Here is an 18,595-nt window from a genome sequence, read left to right as displayed (position 1 = left end):
AAATAGAGCAAGAACAGTTTGGCTGAATCAAAGAAAAATTGTTTAAAAGTCAAAGGAGTGTTTGTAATATGTCAGGCCCAACAACAGTGAGGGTTTTAAGCGAGGAAATAGCATGACTAGAGAACCATACAACATACGTTGTATGTATTATTTTAAGTCTCCTTCTAATACCAAAATCTTCCTGCTGTGTCTTGATGACTTGAGAATTTCCCTGAGTCTGAGTCTTAACCATTTCACTATCTCGATTATTTAGCAGATTAGCAACAAGGGGCAAGGTAATTAACTTCCCAGTGCCATATACCTTCCTCTGAAAATAGAAATAATAATAGGGCTACATTAAGAAGTCATTTGGAGAATTAAATGAATTAATACTAAAAAAATTAGCCAACTGCCAACCACATACTAAATGCTCAGTGGATTTTGGAAATTATCAATGAGTTGACGTACTTTAAGAATTAAAGTATTAAAGAATTAAAGTACTTGCTAAGGGCTTAAGGATGTGTTAACCAGCTTTACTGTAGTAATCATTTCATAATATATGCATATATAAAACCATAACATTGTACGCCTTAAACTTACATAGTGCTATTCATCAATCACATCTCAGTAAAACTGGAAAAATAAAAATGAGAAAAAAAATAAAGACTTAAGCAACGTATGTTGTATGGTTCTTTTTTAAAGATTTTCTTTGTTTTAAGTTAATTTATTTACTTTGAGTGGGGGGGGGGGGAAGAATCCCCTCTCTCATGGGGCTGGATCCCCCATGGATACTTAATAGACTGAGCCACATAGGTGCCCCTTAAGCAACATATATTTTGTACAAACATCAAAATAAATACACAATAGCTGCCACTCACTGAGTCTCTAATATGTGCCAATATTCCTGCAAGGAAGGTAATTATAAGCCGCAATTTTTGAAAGAGGAAAGTGAGGCACAGAGAAATTAACTTTCTTAAGTCCACATAAAGCATAACTAAGATTCAAACCTATGTCTCTCTGACCCCCAAAATATCCCTCTTTCTACTATAGCATGCTTATGTCATATTTTTTAAATGAAACTGATTTTCCTTTTGGAATATCATTCCTTCTCATTTAGAAGAATACAAAAAATGAGACAATTTTCAGACAGTTCCAATCTTTTAGACACTTCAATCCCTTGTTGTGCCTCCTTTGAAATGCTCTGCCCAACACTCTACCAACAGTTTCTAAATTTCCTTGGGCCTTCTCTCCCCGCTTCCTTCTTGAGCCTTCCTCCGCCCTGAAATAGGACTTTGGGATCTGGTTTCTGCCCCATGCTTTTGCATTTGGTCCTGAAACTTCAGGGGCTTTTCTTTTTTAAATTCCGTGGGCTAATTTCTTCATCAAGGACTGGAACCTCAATAACTTGCTTCATAGACTCCCTCACTCCCTAACCCCACTTCCTATTCTAGAAGATTCCAGCCTGGGCCAAAGTTCTAAGTCTCTAGTTTGAATGAGAGGAAAGAATTTGTAGGAAAGAAGAATTTAACAGTGATAACCTTATATAAATCCGTATGAATTATGGTGAAATAGTCATTTGCTGGTAGTTTGAGAGAGAGATTCCAAATGATCTCAAGGGGAAGGGATATTCAAACTCCCTTTTATAAAGGTTTACAAGATTAACAGAAATAAATCTGAAATCAATTTAACCTAGAATTAAAGGCAAAGATCTTTCACTTAAAACAAAGCAAAGCAAAACAAAACAAAAACAACTAGTATGCACATTTAGTGTTGTATCTGAGGTTCCAAAAATGGGCAAAAGACAGTAAGTAGAACCTAACACTTCTCAGGTCAGGCCAGCTTTCACTTGGTTTTATAGCAACCTTGCTTGCTCCTAAGAAGATGTCAGCTAATAAACAAGCAATGTCTCCTCTCACTTATTCAAAGTCATAACAGGCTACTGTTACCCAGGCAATGGTAACTACAATTACAATACAGTTCTGCCTGTTAACTAAAAGTAGAGCATTCCTATGAAATCTTTCATAAACCAAAATGGCAGGAAGAAAAGAAGTGATTACTAGAGATTTATATGAAAATATTTTTAAGTATTCCCAAACCCAAGAAATAATCTTTTATATTTTTAACATTTATTTATTTTTTATTAAAATTTTTTTTATTTTTTTATTGCTTTTTATTTTATTTTTGAGAGACAGAGAGAGACAGCTGGAGCAGGGGAGGGTCAGAGAGAGAGGGAGACACAGAATCCGAAACAGGCTCCAGGCTCTGAGCTAGCTGTCAGCACAGAGCCCAACGCGGGGCTCGAACCTACGAACCGTGAGATCTGACCTGAGCCGAAGCTGGATGCTTAACCGACTGAGCCACCCAGGCGCCCCATCATTTATTTATTTTTTAGAAAGAAGAGAGAGAAGGAGCACAAGTTGGAGGGGGGGAGGTCAGAGAGAGAGGGAGACACAGAATCTGAAGCAGGCTCCAGGCTCTGAGCTGTCAGCACAGAACTCAATGCGGGGCTCAAACCCACAAACGAGGAGATCATGACCTGAGCTGGAATCCAGAGTCAGACACTTAACTGACTGGGCCACCCAGGCGCCCCAGAAATGACCTCTTCTAAACTTCTCTGATACATTAGGACACACCTTGCTAATGAGTGAGCAAAATAAATCAATATAAAGCACAGATACTAACAGACACAGATCAAAGCTATAATGGCTAATGGTGACATGAAGAGTATAGCTCCCAGGGAAAGAGCTTGGCAGGGCCACTCTTGCTGCTTGGCATACATGCTACCTGGCTAAAGACTCACTGCAAAACACATCCTAGAGGCTGTTCTTGCTTTTCACCTTATTTTATAAAACCAAAATTCTTCTCCACATTTCTTCTGTTAGCAAAAACAAGCACTAATATAAGTCTTTAGTAAAAGTGAAGTGGCTTAATGCAAACTCATGAAAAACGGGGGGTATCCGTATTGTGTATTTAGAGAGCACTTTTTACTCTCTTTAGATGTTTCTGGATATTTTATGTATCTGTACGTATTTTTAATGAACCCTCCTTCAAAATTCTTCCCGAAAATTAATCTCTCCAGAATGCTTTGTCCAATTACTCCAACTCTACACCTAGTTCATGACTTGGGAGTGGAAATTCTCGTACAGAAATCCAGCTTATTCTTGTACATTAGTACATACCGTAGTGCTCCCAGACACTGTTAGCATACTTAACCGTTGTTATGTGCCAGCCCCTGTGCTAAGTGTTTTATTTTATTTAATCCTCACAACAATCCACAAAACAGACATGTTTTCCACATGGATGAAAAATTTTAAAAAACCCAAGCATCAGAGAGATTATACAGAATTCATGTAGGGCCACACATCAGCTGTGTGGCGTCTCTGAACTCACACTATCTAAGTCTAGAGCTCGACAGCTAACTACTAAAACACTGTGCTATAAGACAGGGTTGGCTGGAACCCGAAGCAGTTCCCAAACCTTTCTCCCATGACTGTCTCCCCCTGAAGTTGCACAGATCAATACACTCTTTCCCACTCTCCCTTGCAGGCAGGTCTATCCACTGATGCAGTTCTGGTCAGCGAGATATTAAAGGAAAGTGCTGGAATATTCTGGAAATGTTTTCCCCCTTGATTAAAAAAATAGTAAATAAATCCTTCTTTTTCCATTCTGTTTTGGATGCTTTTATATAAATATAATGACTGGATCTAGGGTAATCATCTTGCTACCATAAGGAAAAGACTAAGAAAATATACAGGTAAGGACCCACATCCTAATATTACAAGAAAAATGGAGCCACCTAGCTCCAGACTACTTGTGAAATAAATAATAAACATTGCTATGGTTTACGGCACTTTTTGTTTGGTTTTCTATTACTTGCAGTTGAATGTACTCCTGATACAACTACCCCGCTGCCCTTGGACAGCAAAACTCAATGACGTTTAGTGACTTCTGAAGTCTTAAAAAAATAATAACACCTCACTATTTAGGTTTTCTTCAAGAATTCAAATGAATTTCTGGAACAGAGTAAGTGCTTCATATGATAGATTAACAATTAACACATACTCGGCACTCAGTACATATTCATTGAACGAATGAGAAATGTATTCTTGAAATTAATCATAAATGACCACTAACAGAGGAGACATATGTCAGCAATTATTGAGCTAAGTTCAGGACATAGTCCTGAAGTACATGGATGACCAAAGAGAGGTGAGGTCTCCACCCTCAAAACGTTTGTATTATAAAGGAAATATGAAGGCAACCGGAATGCTCTGACGGATTCCCCTCCTGGAATTTGTTGGTGTAACTTTACAAACAGTCTTAGAAACAGCTTTTCAAACAATACGACTTTGTCGATATAGCTTTAAAAGTAGGTTAATACATAGGAAAATGGAGCAAAAAGAAAATGACCAAAAAAACCTCTGATTCTACATGGTAGGATTTCAAGCAAATTTTATTTTTCTTTGTATTTTTCTGCTCAAAGTAGAAAGTTTTCAAAATACAGATAAGAATAAGGAGGAGAATTAAAAACTACTTTAATCCTAATACCCAGAAATTTGAGATCACTTCTAAGTCTATTATTCTAATTTACAGATTATTTTTATTTGAGTCTAAACAACAGAAACAATATTATTATAACATATGCAATTATTTTCCATCATTTACAATACAGTAGTTACAATGACACTCCAAATGGATAAGCAAAGTAAAATAATCAGAACCCCAACTTCTATTTCATGTAATTAGACTTATACAGAAATTAGAAGGTTAAGTAACAACCAGTTAATCACCTAATTTCACAGCTATCTGAAGTGGCCATCATTATATAGCAGCTTATCTATGATACATTCAAGATAGATGATACAATATATTACTTGCCCATAAGCTAAAACTCAGCCTGCTTAATACCTTTCCTTAAATTCCACCTCTATACTACAATATACTTGAGGTCCATGCAAAAAAGTAGCTACCTTTTATATAGGAAATGGATGATTAAGTCTTTGGTGCTGTAAAAGCAACTTCATTTAAACATAACCACCCCCACCACCAAAACAATATTATTATAAATATCTTGGAGCAAGCTATGAAGAGTGACAACTAACTTCTTAATATGAGAGCCACGTAATATTCACAAATATAAAATATTACAATCCATGGCATATCTAGAATGTCAGATTAACTGCTACCATAAAACACTATGATTCAATTCAATTTAAAATCCTTAGCTTTTAATGCTGTTGCATAACTACTATGTGCAATTTATACTGTCTGTTTAGTTTCCTGCTGTTTTTCCCTTGTTTCAATATTTTGCCCTGAGAATTTTCATTAATTTATAAATGTTTATTACTATTATAAGAAAATAATAACAGTCACAGAAAAATGAATCACCAGCTTAAAAATGTTCAATTTTCTTTCCCAACCAGTGTAAGATGCTGAGAGGTAGGAAGTAATTTGATTACTAATCAGACTAAAAAGAAAGTTTCAATACTTAACAGTAGAGACCATTGACTTATTATTTTAATTACTTCTCCTCACTAGTGTTTTAATCATATTTTATGTTTGCTTTGAGTTTTATCTCCCTGTTCAACTTTTGGCTCCCAATTTCCACTCTTCATGACCCTTATATTGTTAAATCATTTATTTTCAATGACTACATTTCTCATAAAGTCCATCTTTAGCTTTTGCAGAGCCAAGTATAAAGAGCAACGGCAGTGACAAAAGGTTGTATTAGTGGGGTAGGACTGCCATAACAAAATATTACAGACTGGTGGTCTTAAACAACAGAAATTTATTATCTCACAATTCCGGAGACTAGAAGTTCAAGATCAAGGTCTCAACAAGGCTGCCGTCTTCTGAAAGCCATAAGGGAAAGATCTATTCCAGGCCTCTCTCTTTAGTGTACAGATGGCCATCTTTTCCCCGTATCTTCACATGGTATTCTTTGTGTGTGTGTGATTGTGTCCTAACCTTCTTCTTCTTATAAGGACATCAGTCATATTAGATTAATTGACCAACTGACCTCATTTAACCATAATTACCTCTTAAAGACCATATCTCAAACTATAGTCACATCTGAGGCACTGGGAGTTAGCACTTCAACATATGAAATTGAAGTATGTCGCGCTGATTTAGATAGAAACAAGGAATCCATCCTGTTTCCTGAGTACAAAGAAACCAACACTTTGATTATGAATTATCTGTGTTGGCAAACAGAAAGGGGAACAGACGCTTTTGGACCCCAACACAACCATGTAGGTAGTTTGGATGGATGTGGAGAAGATAATGAAGCTTTCCAAAGAGAGCCTCCAGAGCACTGGGACGATGAAGAAATTGTACCTCACAGTAATCTTCCCATAGCCAAAAAAAGAGTTAACAATATAAAAGAGACCAGGAGACAAGAAGAGTGGGAGATCAGAGGAGACTCTCAAGAGAATGAAAAGTTATTAAGGAATCCTGACCCATACATCTGAACTTTGAAATGTTTTTCACTTTTAAAGCATATGTCTTGTGGTTCACTATAAAAGGAATGCTTTGACAACAATTCTCCAAAAAACTTTTAGTCCCAATATTGACAGAATCTCAGTAAGGCATGATTTTTCAAGCTGCATCTACTGAAGCTGTAACATCTTTTTCTCTTTTCTCTGGAAAGACATTAATCCAGAAAGGCAAGCTCACAGGTGAATTACTTTAATCCAAATATATTTTCTGATATAACAATCTGCGGCAATGATGTTGTCTATGAAGGATGTGTTTCCTAATTGAAAGTCTTGCAAAAAGAGAGTTATTTAGAGCTTCTAGCTAAGAAAAGGAAACAAAAAACCAAATGGCTTCTGATCAGTTAGAATCTAGAGGTATAATGGAATCCTACTTAACAAATGTGTTTACATTTTCAGTCAGCATAAGATGCAAATATATTATACAGTCTGAAATATCATTAAAAATCACAAGCTTAATCTATAAAGTATGAAACTCATGGTTTTATGTATACCACACTATCCACTATCCAGTAATTCTTTGTATGCCTAAATTTCAGAGTCACCCAGCTAGACCAAAGCAAGGAACTAAAGAAAAATAAAATGCAGTGTCTATACACTCAAATAATTTGCCTTAGAGGGCACTACCTAAGATTTATTCAGTGCAGTCAGGACCAGTAGTTGAATATTCAAACAAAACATTAAGTTAATGTGGTAACTATACATAAATGTATTTACTTTAAATGTTTATTTTAACTCAAAGCATAAATGTATGTCAGCTTAATATATTTACTTTGTTTGTAGTGCCAAGGGTTTACTTTGACTGTGGCTCAACTGATTATCATCTTCCTTTATCTTTCTTAAAAATATAAATCATATTTAAAATATATCATCAGGGATTACAAGTTTAGGAAAAGGTGACACAGATACTTGAATATGAAAATATGATAATATGAAAGTTGAATCCTAGATATTTTTTCTTTTTTACAAAATTTACCCCCACCTAATGTAACAGTTTATCTTAAACTGATGGACATACATGGAATTATTCCAAAGCTTACACTATCTTCAACTATTTGTGTGAGGAACTAAGTTATTGGTGGGAAAGGTCCAATACTTCAATCTGCATACTACTACTCTTGGTCTGTACCGAAATTATTAATTAGAGCTTAAGTGGTTATTTCAGTACTATCTTCCAGAATCTGGAGTTTTCATTGAAAATGATATCTTGGGAAACTTCAAGTCTTGAAACTATATCAGCACTCCAGGCCCAGATTATTTCAGGCTGATCTTAGTTTTGAAAATTGGGTCACATAAGTTTTTGTTTTCTCATCTTCCTGAAACCCTTTTTGTAGTTATTGGCAATCAAAGTAAGTTGGGGAAGTGTCCATTTTTCCCCATTAGAAATATGTTTCTTCAGCAGAGACGGGGGAAAGGAAACAGGATTCTACAGTGACTGCACCTGACAGTACCCTGTTCTCTACACCAGAAGTGTAGATACTGGTATTACATGTCACTTAGAGACCTAAAGACTTTCCTAAGGGAATCTAGGCAAGGACAGTTTTAAGGGAACTAATTTCTAGATGCTCTAGCTTCCTGTGGGCTCTCCTAAAACTGATCTGACTGAAAATGCACCTCCAAGTCATACTGATATGCCGGCCCCTTCCCTTTTATAATCATTTTTCCATTTTTAAAAGGAAGGCACACCTCTCACCATCTGGTGTCTTATTAGGGTGCACTGAATTTGGAAGAACATCTGAAAAATAAATGGACAATTTGATGTATTGTATAGATGTTAATACACATCGCTTTCATGACTGGGCAACAAATATGATTACATGTAATTTCCAATCCTTTGCTTTCAACGCAACTGAAGGATCACATTTGAAAGATCGTGGAAAAAATTTTGTGGTGATAGATCACTATGTGATTTGGGCATATAACCCTGAAGGAATTCAAAGAATTGAGTGATGCTGAATAAACAAATACCTTTCCAATCCCATCTACATATCTGAACAAATTTGTTAAGCAAAGGGCTGAGATAAGATATCCCATCTATAATAAAAAGGGCAGACTCTAGAGCAAATGATCAGAGAGGAAGTCAAGACAAATGAACATATTCAATTCACCTCATTTAACCAGAAACAATATATTCCTGGAGTTAAGTTGTTAATATGTAACAGGAAGGTAAGAAGGAACTATCTCATTTGAGTTCAAGTATTTAATGACTGCAAGTCTGAAATTGTGTGTCACAGAGATAGTTTTGGTGGTGGGAGTGAGTGGGGAGCAACAGACTAGAATGTTACTACAGCCATTGAAAGTATGACACTTTACTAAGGGAGAGACACCACAATAAATCTAGTTTACATTCATCACCATAGGTAGTTAAAATTTTGTGTGTGTGTGTATGATAAGAACTTTTAAGATCTACTCTTTTAGCAACTTTCAAATTAAAAAAAAAACAGTATTACTAGCTATTATCACCATGATGTACTTTATATCGCCGTGATTTATGTATGTATCAACTGGAAGTTTGTACTTTTTGACCCCCTTCCCTCACTTTACTACCACCTCCCCCCTGCTGCCTGTCTCTGGCAACCATCAATCTGTTCTGTTCTCTGTATCTATTAGTTCATTTGTTGCTGCTGCTGTTGTTGTTTTAGATCCCACATGTAATTAAGATCACACAGTATTTGTGGTGATCATTTTGCAATATGTACTAATATCAAATTATTATATTGTGCACCTGAACTAATATAATGCTATATGCTAATTATACCTCAATTTTTAGAAATACCATGTTGGATCAAACAACCAAAAAGGCAGAGAGAAAGTACAATGGGCACTCCAGTTGTAAATAAATGGTGGGTTTATAATTTCTTGTCGTTTTTGGATATATACATATGTATATGTATGTATGTATATATATGTATATATCCACTCTCTAAAAATTGACAATTTTACTCACAGCAGTTTTTACCCTGCCTTTGACGAACTAAGTTATCAGAGAGTAGTGGGGGTGTGTTCATTCTTTCTATGAAAAGAAGACACTTCAGTATATGGTTCCCAACTTATAATGGTTTGGCTTATGATTTTTTGACTTTATGGTGATATGAAAGCAATGTGCACCCAGAAGAAACCACTTTGAATTCTAAATTCTGATCTTTTCAAGTGGTATGAGACCCTCTAGTGATGCTGGGCAGCCCAGCTCCTAGTCAGCCATACAGTCACAAGGCTTAGCAACTAATACACTTACAACCTACACCACCATTCTGCTTTTTACTTTCAGCATAGCATTCAATAGATTACATGAGCTATGGAGAACTTTATCATACAAGGCTTTGGGTTAAATGATTTTGCCCAACTGTGGGCTAATATAAGTGTTCTAAGCACATTTAAGGTAGGTGAGGCTAAGCTATGATGCTCAGTAGGTTAGGTCCATTAAATGCATTTTCGATTTACATTACAGTGGGTTTACTGGATCATCACCCCATCATGAGTTGAGGGAGATCCTCTGTCACTCCAGAAACACTTGTTTACATTTAAAAAGATACATTAATAAGTCTAAACAAAAAAAAAAGTGTGTCTAAACCTTGGAAGAATTTTTCCAAACATACATCTTCTGCATTTTTATCTTGTCGTAAACCATAATGTTCCCCATCCTTCCAATTCCTCAAAGCAAATTTACAGACGACTGTGACTATCTCTACTTAGAGCCAAGCTTATCTTTCACACAGGGAGTCAACTTCACATGGATTCAGTGATGATCCTTTGAAGGAGTTAGAAGAGCCGTATCATTTTATCCTCATGCATGACTGAGGGGTATAAAATCCCCATTCACCTCCAGGACTAGTGCGCAACCCCCCCCCCCCCCCACAGCAACCCAGGGTGAGATTTAGCAAACTAGAGGGACTATCAGTTGAAATTTTCCACTCTGAAACAATTCCATTAGAGATGGCAGTGCCGGAAGTGGTATTTTATAGTTGACTTCCCCCAAATTACAATGCAGCTCAGATTCAAAGTCTCTATTATTATAATCTTTGGCAGAAGTTTTTAAGACCATTTTTATTTACTCCAAACTCTATCCGAACTAAGTCAGCACAGACCCTTAGCAATTTTTACATCAAGTGTTTCACGCTGTAATTAAGTGAGCAGAGGAACTCAAAAGGAAGCACCAAGAGAAAGCATCAGGGCGTCACTTATTGATTGGTAGAATTTTAGGGATTTAAAATTTCTGCTTTATTGTACAACTGCACTTCATTACCATTTATCCTTAAAATGTAGTAAGTACAAACTGCTTCAGCAATGATGGAAAAGCTCTCTCAGCTTTAATGAAACCTTTTATTTGCTACTGAAACTTTTATTATTTCCAAATGGTGGCACAGGCAAGAAAAATGATCACTACTTATATTGAGGAAAAACTTCAGCAATTTGAATAATTTTGTTCTTGGATGAATTGTAAGGCATTTAGATTTGTTACACTTAGGTTTATTGCTTTCATTTACTTTTGATGAACTAAAAACAAAAAATACATACATATCCACACTATTGCAAAAGAATTTTCTAATTGTATATTAAAACACAACATCACAGCAATCACTTGTCAGACGTTGGTCTGATCTGGGTAAGAATTTCTATATATCTAGGGCTCCAACACATCTCAGCTATTGGCCATGAGAGACAATGCAGTGTAATTGTTCAATGCACGCGCTCCGAGGCTGGACTGCCCGACTTTGCATTCCAGCCCTGACATCTCCCCAGCCCACCTCTGAGGCCTTTAAAAACTTTTCAGTCCTCCTGGCACCTGGGTGGCTCAGTCAATTGAGCACTCGACTTCAGCTCAGGTCATGATCTCATGCTTCATGAGTTTGAGCCCAGCGGCAGGCTCTGTGTAGACAGCTCAAAGCCTGGAGCCTGCCTCAGATACTGTGTCTCCCTCTCTCTGTCCCTCCCCCACTCATGCTCTGTCTCTCTCAAAGCTAAATAAACATTAAAAGATTTAAGACAAAAACAAAAACAAAAGGCTTTTCAGTCCTCAGTTTCCTTCCTGTAAAAATGAAGGTGAGGTATTTCATGTAAAACATTATTCTAAAGCCTGGCACATGGTAAACGCTTAACACATGTTCAGCTCTAATACGGTTTTCATATGTGAATCTGTCCACCTCTAGACTGGATGCAGTGTCAGAATATGCCATTCATCCAACAAACATTCATTCAGCTTTACTTTATGCATAATATCGTCCTAGGTAAAGAAGTCACAAAGATTGATGAGACATGCTGCCTGCTCTCTGGGAGCTTACAATTTTAGTGCAAAATCATTGTTGCCCTCTTAATATCTTTCTTGAAGAGTACCACGAAGCATACTCTTTGCCTAGATCATAAATTTGCCTTTTGTCCATGGGCTTGGAACTAATGGAGCTTCAGAAAAATTTCACTTCAGTTTCTGAAATCTTAATCATGCACAATTTAATAAGCAGCTACAGGTTTTCCCACATTTTAAAATGGGTGATTAAATGGTCTAATAAGATTCTAACTTAGCCCAAAACTTGAAAAACATAGGAAGACAACCATGACTGACACATTCATTTTCCCGAATGTGGACATACTGCAAACAGCAGCTGCAGAAAAATAGTGCCATTTACCACCCACATGACCCACGGCTAACTAAAATCGCACAGGAGTTCAGCATCAAAGCGTTAAAGTACCTAAACCAAATTCAATTTGAGATAAAATGGGAAGCTTGTTTAGTCATAGCTACATGGCTTTCCAAAAAAAAAAAGTTCTGGAATTGACTTCCAACACGGCATCTCGATACCTTGAGTTTTTTCGAACGGTTTGTTTATGTCATTACACTCAGAGAATTCATTAAAAACTAAAATCTTTAAGTTCGACTATGAATCCGAAACACGACTAATGTGGTATTTCAGACATCACAAACTCCAAATGATCTTAAATATGTTGTCCTCTGCTAATTTGCTGCTTTTGAAAATGTGCAATAAATTCAATGAAAAGGAAAAGCATTTTCAAATTAGTTGCAAGATCAACTAGGATATTATCTGCTTACTAGATGTATCATAATAAAAAACCATCTAATATGCATTACATTGTTTAATTCGGGAGGAAATTGGATATTCTCCCTTCCAACAAAAGGATCAAGACTTTTTTTTTTTTTTAACAACAGCCAATAATGACTGTGTTAACTTTCTAGAATAGATGAATAATTGCCAAGGAGTCACCCTGCCCAAAGCAACAGGAGATGGTGTGTAAACACATAAGGACACAATTCCTTCCTCTCCAGTATCATACCTCCTTCCCTAGTCAAAACACTTTTTTAAGATCCCTACGATCCTGAAATAAGGGGCACCTCCCACAATAAAACCTCCCTTGACATTAAATCAACTCACACCTCATTTCTATGCAAGACGCCACGGTGAGAATGTATCTCTCAGTTCCAAATTTCCAAACGAATGCATATTTTGGTGACCTTACTTTTACGTTCAAACACACATGTCCCACACCACAGGATCTTTTTGATCCCAGCTAACGTCCCTGCTTAATGTATGCTGCGTTTTTCACATCCATTTTTTAATCCTTCCAGAGTGAAAATTTCAAAGAGACGAACGTCGGTGAAAGAAGGGAGGAGAGGGAGGGAGGCGATACGAAGCCTGGGATTTCTGCCATCCTCAGTGCAACCCAGAATTCAGATTATTTGTTTCTTCTTCCCCAGCCCTCCCTCTCGCTTCCCCTCTCGCCCCTTTCTCCGCAGCAGGAGGGAGGAGGAGGGGCCGCTGGCTGAAGCCGCCACCTGCCGCGGGGTGGAAAAGCTCCAGTTGTCACTTACCCAGCGGAGTGAGAATGGTTCATTTTTGCAGGATCCCTTTTGGACCCCGCGGCAGGTGCGGAGATAGGGTACGCGGGCCCCCGTGTGCGCTGGCGCAGCAACCCTGGCGCTGCGGGGTGGCTCCGCACTGCGGTCTCCGGTGCGCCGGGCACCTGAGCTGGGCCGCCACCGCCCCCGAACTACCCCGTGGCCTCCGGGGGCCCCCACCCGCTGGCTGTATCCACAGCCTCGCGGTTGCTAAGGGAGGCGGGAAGGCAAACGCAGAGGATCTGGGGAGGCCCAAGCGTTGCTGGAACGGAGCCTGGGGAAGCTGGAAATGAAGCTTGGCCTCCAGCCCCCGTGTGCGGGCCCTAATGTGGGAGAAGACCCAGGCCCCTGCTCCGTTGCTTTGGGCGCAGGTTCCCCAAGCATTTGTAATCTGAAAACACACACACACACACACACACACACACACACACACACACACACACCCACACCCCTGGTGCCTGTGCTTCCTGCTAGGCTCTGGGGAAGGAAGAGCTGGGTGGTGGCTGCAGGTAAGGTAATAAAAGTCCAGAGCTGCACCACTGTGATGCATTTCCAGTGTAAAACACCCTAGATTGCAAGTTCAAGGGAAAGAAAGGTCTTTTCAATCTGTTTAGCGTTTTGATTTTCATCCTGCTATCCAAGCCATGGCAATTGGTTCATTTCCTCTTTGGAAAATCTCCATCCTTGCTCCTACTGAGGTCCCCGCTCCCAGCAGGCAGTGCTGATGGTTCAGAAGGTCAGAAGGTGGGAACCACCTGGCTTCTCAGTGAAGCATGCTAGAATATACTTGTATTTGAATCCAGCACACAGAAGGCAGGACTCAGATGAAGAAGCCTGGATTTATATGAGAGGGCCTTGATGTGGAGGAAGTTTAACGCACTGGACTTAGATGATCTATCCCTAGTCCTGTTTTGCTTTGTCAAGTTCTTTGTTGCCTGACTTGCTCTCTGGCCTCAGGTTCTTCCTGTGTTAAGTGACAGGGTGGACACATCCATCGTGAATGAGCTCTCCCTGGATCTCTATTCTATCTCAGCCATATTTATGGGTGGAATGGGTGTCAGCTCCCTAATGGCATTCTGCTTCCCCATACATCATGAAAGGCCCATTGATCATGTCAGAGTCCAGTCTCCTTCGCATATTCAAGGTCCTTCACCACCCAACTTTCACATCCTTTATCAGCCTCACTGTGACCACTCTCTCCACCTCTGCTACCCTGAACTCTAGCAAAACCAAATCTCTCACTATCCTGTGAATGGGAATATGCTTCTTCCCTTGACTTGACAAACGTCTAATCTTTCTTTTTTTTTTTTCTTTCTCTCTTGAGAGAGGGAAAGAGCAGGGGAGAGGGGCAGAGGAAGAGAGAGCAAGAATCTCAAGCAGGCTCCATGCTCAGCCCAAGGTGGGGCTTGATTCCATGACTCTGAGGTCATGACCTGAGCCAAAATCAAGAGTCGGACACTCAACCGACTGAGCCACCTAGATGTCCCTCTAGTCATCTTTCAACACTTGGCTTGCACACCACCTTCTTTGATGTCCCAAGGTGTGTTGATGACTCCTATCTGGTGCCCCACTCTGCCTGGACAGGCCTCTGTTTTACACTCACCTTCTGTACTACTGTACTATGACTGCCTTTTCTACGTGAGCTCTTCTGTTTCATGTGGTGGTACATTGATTTTATATTTATGTATTCCCAGAAGCAAACAACAGTTCAACAACTATCTGGTGTATAAATGAAGGAAAACAAATTTAAATCTCTTCAAAGTGGTAGTATTTTTATTGACTACTTACTCAATGCTCTCCTCAGCTTTTTGTCAAGCACTTAACTGTTCATCATCTCATTTAATCCTCCTCTCTACTCTGTGAGGTAGGTTTTCTCTCCCATTTCATAGCTATCCAAACTAAGACACAGAGAAGCTAATTATTTTGCTTGAAGTCTATAATAGCTCCTAAGTGGAAAAACCAGGATTCAAATCCAAGTCTGATTGCAGAGCCCACAAGTGTTTTTTAACAATGACAACATTCCTTCCCCCATAATTCCTGTGAGTTACCGCAGGAGTCAAATTTCCTACGCTATCAGAGTTCTCTGACCTGAAAGATCAGAGCCATCCCAGCAGGGGGAAAATAGAGTTCTAGTTCAATAGCTTAGATCCAGAGACTGAGGACTCAAGTCTGCTTTGGGGACCAAAAGGCTAGAGCTAGAGAGAAGCAGAGATTGTCAAAGAAAAAAAGATATGAGATGTGACAGTGGCATCTTATGCTTAAACAAGGAAGAGCTATTGATACCTAATCACTGTGCAGTTGTAAGTGAGACTTGAGCCAGTTCTGGCCCATATATGTCTACTCCCACTGACTGTGGTTCGTGTTTGATGGTGTCCTTAATGGTCCCTGTGACTAGGTTTCACCTGGATAAAAATTGGCAAGGAGGGAGGGGGTACGAGAGAGAGACATTATAATTTGACCAAGTGCTGCCAACCCCTATGGATGGTGTAAATAATATAATCTTATGTAGGTACTAGTTGTTACATATTCATTCATTTGTGCAAATAGAAAATGGTATTCTCTCACTGGCAGAATGAGAAAGAAAATTCAAATACACTATTTAGATACTCAGGATTCTGTAGAAAAGGATCCCTGGCACTCAGCAGACAGCAAGGTACCCTTGGCAGCATGTATTAATTCATAAATGGGGTTTGAGTTCTCCACCCCTGTGAGCTGCACAATTTCACATCCCTGATGAAAACTGCAAGGAAGCTACTAATTTTCACTTCAGAAAATGCTCACTGTGAAAATGTATTGGGAATTTAGCCAGAAAGAATTTTTATGTTAATTTCTAGTATGGAGAAAGGGGAAGGGAGGAAAGGAAAAAACCTAAATTAAACTGTTTCAGAGACCAAATAGTCACTGGAGTCATTTTCATTTTCTCACAGGAAACAAGTCCCCAGATGTCCCCAGTAGTATCATAAATGTATAAAAAGATCCTTGTTTTGTAGAGAGACCTGTGGAGTTGGGGTTTGGGGGCCAGAGACTGATATAGGTAGGAGTGAAGAAAAGACAAGTGGACCTCCACTTTGGTTAAACAGGAGCTAGACTTAGGAATCACAGATCTAAATGACCAGTGACCATCCCCTAGGTCAGGAGTGGGAAATCTATGGCTCAAAGGTCAAATCCAGCCCCCTGACTGACTTTGTGCATTCCACAAGCTACGAATAGTTGCTACATCTGTGAGTGGTTGGGAAAAAAAAACAAAAGAATAATATTATTATATGATAACATGAAGGTTAACAAAATTCACCTTCCCATATCCTTAAATAAAGTTTTATTGGAACACAGCCACATCCATTTGTGAATCATCTATGACCACTTGGGTGCTATAAAGGCAGAACTGAGTAGTTACAACAGTGCGTGGCCCACAAAATCTAAAATATTTATTATCTGGCCAATTACAGAAAAAGTTTGCTGACCCCTGGCCTACATTGTTACTACAATCAGAAAGGTAATTTACCTTTATGGGTTTTGAGAACAGATACCACATCTTTCACTGTTTTATCCCTAATGCCTGTCACGGTGCCTCTCACAGAGTAAGAGCTCAGTAACCAAATGATGAAATGAATAAATGATTGGGAGGAATACACCTTCCCGCCAGCTTATCCTTCTCCCACAAAATAAAGGTGAAGTCATCAAGATTTCCTTCTTTATTATATTAATTACATTATATTATATTATATCAAATTATATCATATCATATCCTGTCATATCATATCAGATCATGCATGATGATTTGATGTCACCCCAGGACTACTTTCTTTTATCAGCACCATATAAACCCCCAGTAGGTCATGTAAGCATTTCACCAGGGCACAATTAAACAGCATGTTACATCCTTCAATGTTAACTTAGGTCACTCAAAGCTATAGCGCTGAGAAGCTGAAGAATGAAGAACGCATGTACAAGGATTTAACTTCAAACCTGAATTGTTTTCCAGCCTTCCCTAATAAGCTTCCTTAATTAGCTTAATTCCAGTGAGCTATTTAGTGAAGCATGGTGTTACAGATATAGAAAAGGCTGAGAGGGCATGGACAACGGAGTGGCAAACTTAAAGAGGCATCCTTAATTCAGAATTCTGAGTAACCCAGATAGGCAGATAGATCCTTCTATCCCTATCTGTGGGTTGGACTGAATCTACAGACAGATCAGTTGAAAGAGCGCAATGAACTTCTTTGGTGGCCATGGGAAATCAATGGTATTTGCTACACCCGAGGTCTCAAAGATGACCAGAACGCCCTTCTGCCCTCAAGCCTGAAGTCTATTGCCTCTAAAGACACACAGACAAAGAATGACAAAGCGCTAAGTGCTATGATGAAGTACACATAGGGTGCAATAGAGGTGTCTTCTGACTAAAGCTCCTACCATATCCTATGCTCATTTCCCACCACTTCCAGCCACATACCCACTCTGTGATGCTGAGTATCACTTCTCAGTAGTCACATTATTATTCCCTCTAGCTTTGCTCCCCCTGATTCTTCCTCACCATCCTCTCCCAGGTATTCTACACCAGGAGAGGGAAGAAATTGGCCATGAGGGAGGAGAGAGAAGGAAAAGAGAGAAACATAAAGGCTGTTGGGGGAGCGGAGCATAACCATCACAAAATCTGCAGGAAGAATAAAGGATATTCATTACTTTTATCATTTTCAAGTAATCAAATTACTGATAAACACATTTCCCCACCCCTACCTCAAAAAGTCAGTGAAAAACTAACAGAGGAAGCAGCGCTTCAGATGAGTCCTAAAAAATGTGCTGGAGTTGGCCAGGTAGATAGGGCCTGGGGAGAAAAGGCATGTCTTCCCCAAGATAATACCTTCCCCTTTAAGCTTCTCAAGCCAACAGAGGACTTGGCCAGTGTCTGTAGATCCTGTTATTCTAGCCCAAACATTAATGGAGATTGTGATTTGGAATAGAAAAAAGAAGAAAGGGGAAAAAAAAGAGAAAAGGTAGGAAGGCAATGGCTTAATCAAGGAAATAGGATCTGAATAGGGCTCAGGAATCAAGCCACAGGGGCAGGGTCACCTTCTCCTCGAACATGTATTGCCTGTATGAATCTGTGGCATGATCCCTACATGTAACACTGTTGGTTACATGCCTGTCTTATTCTCCTCCAAACTCAAACTAAGTTCTTGTCCTCTCCTTCAGTGCCAATCAAACTGCCATAAATTTAGAAAGTATTTAATAAGCATTTGTGGAATAAATAATATAAGAAGTGTAATCCATATTTTCCTGG

The 18,595-nt window shown here is 38.9% G+C and overlaps 1 protein-coding gene across 1 annotated transcript in view; it reads right to left on the bottom strand.

The window, feature by feature from the left end:
• The window catches only part of ERICH3 (glutamate rich 3), a 105,109-nt gene extending 90,120 nt beyond the window's left edge, over positions 1-14,989 (bottom strand). The window contains 3 exon segments of the mRNA XM_029945814.1: positions 138-307; positions 13,294-13,530; positions 14,924-14,989. Of these exon segments, the coding sequence (XP_029801674.1) occupies positions 138-307; positions 13,294-13,530; positions 14,924-14,989 (473 nt within the window).
• Between the last annotated feature and the right edge of the window lie 3,606 nt (positions 14,990-18,595).

This window comes from Suricata suricatta, chromosome 8 (genome assembly GCF_006229205.1).
Source record: "Suricata suricatta isolate VVHF042 chromosome 8, meerkat_22Aug2017_6uvM2_HiC, whole genome shotgun sequence".
Lineage (NCBI taxonomy): Eukaryota > Metazoa > Chordata > Mammalia > Carnivora > Herpestidae > Suricata > Suricata suricatta.
The sequence above is the reverse complement of the archived record's forward strand: the minus strand, read 5'-3'. Positions and strand labels throughout refer to the sequence as shown.